Source organism: Atta cephalotes (assembly GCF_000143395.1).
Source record: "Atta cephalotes unplaced genomic scaffold scaffold00001, whole genome shotgun sequence".
NCBI classification, from domain to species: domain Eukaryota; kingdom Metazoa; phylum Arthropoda; class Insecta; order Hymenoptera; family Formicidae; genus Atta; species Atta cephalotes.
The window spans coordinates 4,252,009-4,260,467 of NW_012130065.1; the positions used below are offsets into that span (position 1 = coordinate 4,252,009).

The 8,459-nt window shown below is 25.5% G+C and overlaps 2 protein-coding genes across 2 annotated transcripts in view; both read left to right on the top strand.

Moving 5' to 3' along the window:
- The first annotated feature begins 985 nt into the window (after window positions 1–985).
- On the top strand, window positions 986–1,537 carry LOC105618038. Its single transcript, XM_012199580.1, has one exon. It carries the CDS (start codon window positions 986–988, stop codon window positions 1,535–1,537), a length of 552 nt encoding a protein of 183 aa, XP_012054970.1.
- A 500-nt stretch (window positions 1,538–2,037) lies between these two features.
- The window catches only part of LOC105618049 (venom allergen 5-like), an 11,359-nt gene continuing 4,937 nt past the window's right edge, over window positions 2,038–8,459 (top strand). Inside the window, exon 1 of the mRNA XM_012199591.1 lies at window positions 2,038–2,043. Within this exon, the coding sequence (XP_012054981.1) occupies window positions 2,038–2,043 (6 nt within the window). The remainder of the gene's footprint in view (window positions 2,044–8,459) is intronic.

An 8,459-nucleotide genomic window follows, 5' to 3' on the forward strand; every position in this document is an offset into this window, starting at 1 on the left:
AAGTNTACTATATATATATATATATATATATATATATATATATATTATATATATCAATATTTATACTTTTATTTAAAAAAATATTTAAATATAATTATTTTTATGATTTAATATTGTACAAAAGAGAAAATATTTTGTTTTTCTTTAATTTTTTTGATCTATTTTATAATTAAATATAGCAAAAAAAAATATTTTCTTAAAAAATGAATTGATTGTTAGATTAAATTTGAAGTAAACAATTTGGATTAAAATTTATTTTAGCTAACAAAAACAGATTTTTCTTATATTTACCTTTATCATTAGAAAATTGCATTTTAACAGATAACTTAAAATGTGGAATGTAATGTTTATTGAAAGAAAGATTATTATTTGTATTATTTATATATTTAACGTCCCATTTTTATAAAATTGTGGTTGGAATTCAGTACAGTTATTTAAATCGATTCTTTTATGTGACATATTCACACTGCACGTTAAAAAACAAATACATCGCAGATTTACCATTTCTAACATCATTCGAATCAATTCGCACCATGTCACCATTTGGATAATCTGGTCAAAATTTATTACGTAACAATTTGCCATCATGTTATGTGTGTGTGTGTGTGTGTGTATTAAGTCTTATTCATAACACATATACATAACACAACAAAACAGCAAGAATGATCGCGGCAACTTATAATTGTGGCTGTCCATCAAAACCGTTTGCCCTGTGCCGTAGACCAATCTATGCAACATCTGAAAAAGAAGCTTGTTGCTGCATCAATCGTAAAAGTTTTCTTCATATATCGTCATGTTCAAAAAAAATTCCTTCCATACACTTACTATCAATCCATAATATTCTTGTTGTTGCGTTATAGATGCATTTAACATGTATTCGACCCCTTCATGCAGGCTAGTAAACCCCACCCACAGAGTAATCTCTGCATCGAAAGAAAACATGAACAAGCAATTTCTGAACAGAAACAAAATAAAAAACCTTGAGATGTCCGACAAGAAGCAAAACCCAACTGACATAGTTGTATCTGAAATTATTAGAAAGGAACAGCCGCACAAGGAGATTGAAGCTATCATCAATGACAATCACGTCATCATCAGGATGCACAAGGAGACGATCAAAGAGGAATATGATCCCTTGTGCGAATGCATTGGTCAAGTAGTTTCAAAAAAGTCGGTGAGCCAAGAAAAGTGCGATGATGGCTTAATATTCGATATGGCTCATGGAAGTTTGGAACTCTGTCATACTCCTCGAGAGGATGCATCGGTGCCATTGACAAAGAAAACTTGCGAGGAGGGAGGATGTCGCATGGTCACATTGTATCCAAATGTAAAAAGCGATATCAGGAATTATATGGACAGAAAGTCAAAGATAAAACCAATCGATCTTGAAGAAAATCCAAATATATTCTTGTTGAGAATTAGGAAACACTGTGATAGTGGTGATAAAAGACGGACAATCGATTTTGAGTTCCGAGCACCACGTCCATGGGAGAAGAAGAATCTTCTTAAATCTGAGAGAGACATTAAAGGAATATGATATTGACAAAGAATGTAAATGTGATATCGCCAAGGAACATAAAGATGGCGAAAAGCATGAAAATGAGAAGGAGCATAGAGATGACATTGACGAAACAATTGATGCTGACAAGCAGAATAACGAAAATTAAAAAATATTAATTTTACAATAAAATGCCAAAATATTTTTAAATATGTCTTTTACTATTAACTTGATTTAATATTTACTAACGATTAAAAAAAATTGATATTAAGTATTCAAATAGAAAATAGAAGTTTTAATATATCTTTTTCCTTTTTATTTTCAATTAACAGCATATAGAATTACATTTTTACATATCGCATATAAAATTACATTTTTACATATTATCGCATTTTACTATTAGAATTAGTATTAAATCATTTTTAGTTTCTATTATGGAAGATGCAAAAACAGATAATTGAATTATTATTTTATGGGTTCAAAGAAAGAGTACAAGGTCTACTATATTCTCACGAGATCACTCTTAAGCTGTCAGCGTGATGCAGGTAATTATTAACGCGTAGCAAATTGAATTTCCGGAACGTGTGAGAATAAGAAACTGAGAATTTGGTCAATACTTTTGAGTTCTTTTGCATTTAATTTGTTTCGGATTAGATATATGATTTCAAAATGGTAAAGATATAAATCCATATCTAAAAATAATGCGATAGACATCAATTAATATTAATAAAATTTGCTTTCTTTAATATTAATATTAATAAAATACAGTTATTAATATTAAATTTATGTATATTATTCATTGTATTAAATTTTTTATATATTTATAATATATTTATTAGTATCATTTTACATTTTTAGATTTAATTTCTGTTTGCAAATTATAAATATATTGTTTATGTACTAACAACTGCGGAGGAACATATAGATATTTTACTTATATTTGATTTATTCTTGAAGCATACAAAACTATTTTTATTTTAATTTAATTTTGATTCTGCATTTATTTTCATTTTTAAACTTAAGTAGTATGCATTCTATTGTTACATAGTATGGTTATAATCGATTTTCTATTTTTCTCAATAATAATATATAAAGAATAATATTTAACAAAAAGACTTTTTAAAGTAGATAAACTTTTATAATTAATTTATTGTATAGCTAGAGAATATTCCAGGTTCACACTTTATAATTATTAATAACTAAAATTTAATAGAAATATATTATATTATAATATTACAATTAAATTCGAATAATAAACCTCCTTACGTATTTTCTTCTTTTTACACGTTTTTTATATGCACGTCATATACATGAAATCTATATAATAACATAGATCACAAATGTAATTGTGAGACAGTTTAAGAAACATCACTGAGAAAATTGCTTGTGCATTACATTCTGTATTCCCGAAGATGTTCAGATGAAGTATCTATGGCGAGAGCGCAAAAGAAAGAGATCTTGAAAAATTTCCGAATCGATTCTCACGACTCGAAGCTTGGAGTCAGGTGCACGCGTGAATGGACTTCTGGCTTTCATTCATCTCTTCTTGAAGATTCGAATAGCCACCCGCCCACCAAGGCCCCCATTTTTTGACGTCCGACAGTCTCGAAAGAAAAGAGGGTAAAGAAAAAAAAACGATGATTTTTCAGTAAAGTGCGCGACCCGAAATCGAGCCGTTTTCGAGCATCCAGTTCTATTGATGCATATAACGATAAGCCTTATTTGAGCAGACCGTGATTTTTCAATTCACCTGATAGGCTTTTATGTTCTGGATTTATTAATGCTCGGATTTCCACAACAGATTGTATGCTATATTTAACAGTGCAGCGAACGTCCTAATATAAAAGAATAATATGTAATACTAAATTGCTTCCTAAAAGCAGAAAGTGAATTTCTAAATTAAAATAATCTTTATTTGCATATTTTTCAGAAAAATCATATATAATTTTTCAACAATTAGCATATTGTGATTAATTTTTCATGTCACAATTTAATCGTATTTATAAATATTGTTGTTAATATTCAATAATTTTAACAATCGAATTTCGAAGTAAAAAGATATTTATTAGATTAAATTGTTTACTTATAATATATCGAAATTTATTGTTTATTTATCATTTTCTCTCTTTTTTTATTTATTTAATATAAATTTTTTTCATTATGTATTGCGATAGAAAATCAAAATATACAAAGATGATATTTAATATTAAGTTTGTTGTTAAAATTATTTGATATATGAGTTTAATATATGATTTTATAAATATAATCAAAACGCATGTCTATGTGTGTGTATGTATATGTGTGTACAAGCAATACGAAAAATGTTGATAAAAGATATGTATCTAGATGTGCAGCATTGACAATCATTTAGTAATCAGTATACATATCAATAGTACAAAAGGAGAAGATGATTTAGAATTTTATAAAGCTAGCAAGACTAAATCAACAGAATCAAATCGGATCTATCGGAATTTTGTACTAAATTGTATCATTAATAATAATTTTGTACCAAGTATCATTTTCAAAAAAAATCGGTGCTAGCTTAATATTAAACTGACAGAACCAATTCAAAATAAAAAAAACAGAAATATAATATCAGAAATCAATAAGATTGAATTTGTACTATTTTGTACTATCAAAAATTGTATATTATGTGTCATTTCCAAGAAAATAATAACACTATTAATTTAAGCTGACAGGATTATAAAAAAACAATACAAGGGCAAAAATTAACACAGCTGAATTTCATTTTTTTTCTTCTATTGCTGCCGATTTTATTTTATAAGCACTAATAGAATTACAAGCTCTCAGTAGTCTATTATTTAATCTGACCTTTTATGTTGAATGTATAGACGTAATGTTTGCAGCTTCTGACTTCTACCTTAAAGAAAACTTTTTTTTAGAAAAATTTAATTCTGTTCATTTTAGACTTCACTGTCAAGTTTGGAGATGAGGTTTAAAATTTTTTTTATTTAAATTTAATTAAGGATGTTTTACATATTTTCAAAATAGTAACAAAATTATGAAAAAATTATAACAGATTATTCTAAATCACATTTAAAAATAATACGAAAAAATTATATTGCGATGCATGAACTAATTGTCTAGTAAATAAACAAAATATTTATTTGTTTTTTGTAACTAATTAGTGAATTGCATTGAAACTTTGCATAAATTATTTTGAAATTTAAAATATTTATAAAAAAAAAAATGTAAATTTTTTTATCATTTTTAAAATTTTAATTCTTAACAATAAAAATAATAGCAAATAAAATAAATAAACTACAAAAACTGTGTTATTAAGCAAAAAATCTAATTTTACACAACTTTTATATGTATATAGTTTATTTGAAGCATAAATATTAAATATATTTCCAAATTTAATTTTCTTTGCAGAGACTATACGTCTAATGTATCCTTAAGATATTACGTCTAATATATCCTTAAGATATATTAATACATATATCCTTAAGAGAGATGGATTTGATTATCATTGACTTTTGATTACCATCAAATATTTGAATATCACAAATTGATATTTTTGAATCGTTTAAATTTTACTCTCAACTCTCTATTATTCTTAAAAAAAGAACATGATAACATTAAATAATTGATAATATTTATTATACTGATTGATATTTTATTTTTATTACATTCTAAAATCTGCAACAAATTTTTCAATTTTATAATTCATATTTTATTAGATAATGACTATTTCTCTTTCTATCATTAAAGAAGATTATTATCAAAATTTTACCATCTTAATAATCTCAATAATAAATTTTCAAATATTTTCAATAATGAAAAATTTCTCTTAAATTTATTTATTTTACTATAACTTACGTCGCTAAAATATGTTGCCGAAATTTTAATTATATTTTATTTTTTTAATAACGTTTCTAACTTAAAATTAGTTTTTGTTAAAATGAATAATTTAAACAATACATTAAAGTACATAAAGATACTTTACTCAAATGTTTTCTTTACTCAAATGTCATCTACAAAATTAATTGGAAAAACTACATATGAAGCATTATATGTTGATCAAACGCGCAGAATACTAAAAAAAAGAAAAAGAATTATTAAACAGAGGAATCATATTAGAAGAAACACGACATAACAGTCGTTTTATAGATTTTATAAAATCTATAAAACGACTGTTTATAGATTTTATAAAATCTATAAAACGACTGTTCTTCGTCTAAACTTTTCTTATAATTTTTACTGGGATAATACGAAACCTTGATAAAGAAATTTATCTTAATAAACGCTTATTATCAGAAATAATGCATATTAAAAATCAAAATTACGGTTTAAAGTTACAAAGTGATAACATACTCTGTAATAAAATCGATAAATTCTGAAATTATAATATGTAGAGGAGAACATGATATTATGTTCAATGTATAATAGTCCCTCTTAATAGTCCTTTTTAATATCGTCACTATTAGATGATAAATTCTAATGATTATGGAATTATTTTTTCAGTAGCTAGCCTTATATAATGCTAATATACTAACACGTTAAATGCCACATTAGCCTAGTTTCCATTGAGGTTTAATCCGGATCAGAATGTAAGAACCAACCAACTACAATCGAACGACAGGGGAATGCTCGACTGTAGTTGGTTGGTTCTTACATTCTGATCCGGATTAAACTCTCAGTGGAAACTAGGCCATTGATTTAATCCCTATAGACCGGCACTAGACTTTTCGTTTACGCCACGTCAACCTATACAGATCAGCGCTCAACTTTTTGTTTACTCTTTACCTTTTGTTCATATTTTAGCTCACGCACTGCGCATGAGTCTCTGGATGCATTCCGAATTTCGCATCAAGCGCATGATGCATCATTGTCTTTGTTGTTCATCAATTAATAAAGAAGGATAAAACAATAAATCATGCATTTCATGCGTAATTCGTAACGCACCTTCTGAATGATATTGTCTGGTATAAGTGAAACAAAACAGCCTCGGCAGTTAATATACAATAACCAGCCATTATTATAACGCATTTTTACTTGCAAGCATTTCGAAACGTTTTCAAGATACATTTTAGCATTTAATTACATATATTCCTTTAGCATTTAATTACATATATTCTTTTTAAACTTGAGAATATTATCACAAGGATGTGTACATATTGTGATTTTGAATATATTATTTATTATTTTACATTTTATTGGGCTATATATATTTCAAATTATACAAAATTAAACAATAGCAAGGTAGTTTGCCAATGTCTCTTAGCATGTCAATTGTTAACAGTCTCTTCTTCGAAGTTTTTATAAGAAAATAATTATTCAGCGTATTATATTGTAGCTGTACTGTTAATTCATAATTTATATTACATATAAAATAATCAAATAAAAAAAATAATACAAATAAAATAAAAAAAATAAAAAGATCAAATCGGATCCGGCGAATATCGGCGCGTAGACTCAAAATATCCTATTTTTTGCAGTTTGTAGGTAATTACATGATTAATTAATTCAATAGATTGCAATAGTGAGTAATATATCGTGTATTTTGTTCTTCTCGATTATATCAATTTATTGCTCAATTTGTTCATTCTGTTATTATCAGTAATTAAAGTAAAATGCAGAATGTCATGATCGTGATATAACATTTCATAGGTAAGTAATTGTTTTTTATAATTATCAAAAGATAATTAATAATTTCAATAGTTCATCTTATTGTAGTTCTGTATTTATACTTTATAATAAATACTATTTAGTTTATATTTTTGTTTCAATGTTTTGTTTATAATCAAAGGAAATAAACTCTTTGTAAAATAAGGTAAAATTATTATATTATGGTCAACTACAAGCACACTAAATGTATATCATCGATTGTGACTTTTTTTTTTTGATACTTTTGTTATTCCAAATTATAGATTCTAATTTACCTATTGAACATCGTGGAAATATAGATAAATAGATAAATAAATATAGATAAATAAAATAAATAAATAAATATGCAGATAAATTCATTGTTTGGAAAACAATTCTTTGTATTTTTATTATCATATAAACATGTCAATATATTTTAGAAAGAGCTTATAATGTTATAAAAGTAATACTAAATTACTTTTAGATTATTTATAATGTTAAAAAAGTAATATCACTTTGTTTTCTATTTTTCTAATATTTTTTTTACAAAAAATATTTAACAGTAAAATATTAAAAAATATTATTAAAAATATTTTTACAAAAAATATTAAACGTAATAGATAGTATTTTTGTATAAGCATAGGAATAGGTTCGGGTTAGAGGAAATTTGCTGACCTAACATGTTCGTGCTATTGCATAAAAACTTTCCATTGCATTTGCTATCTTTACTGTTAAATCTTCTTTTGTCATATGAGTGTGAAGAAAGTCCGATATATTTTGGAATAATCAATTGGCAAAAGTTAGCTATCATTTCAATTTTGAGAAACATGATAAGAGTTTCACGTTTTGAGTCCTTTTAATGCTATTTTTTCAAAATTTTGGCGTCAACCAACTTTTATCAACGGTTCGTGTTTAACACGCAGAAATACGTTGCAAATAATAATAATTTGTTAACCAAGTGCTTGGGTAATTCGACTAAGATTATTAAAATAAAGATTAATGTGTTTTAAGTTATATCTTTGGCTATATATTAATAAAAATTTTATAAAAATATATTTTAAACACAAATATATTTTAAACTTTCGCTTTGCAGGGCAAAACAATACTTCTTTTTGTAAAATTTATTTATTTCGTGTAAAAACATGTCAAATAAGTTTAGTTTTCGAGAGAAATTGAACATGAGGGAATTAAATTTATAACATGTACCGCTGAGGAAAATCTCTTTAAAGGAATAAAATTTTGAATAAGTACTATAAGAGTCGTCTAAATGAACCATACAGTTCCATACTGTGGTTAGTTTATTATCCTTAATTTATAGATATATATATATATATATATATATATATATATA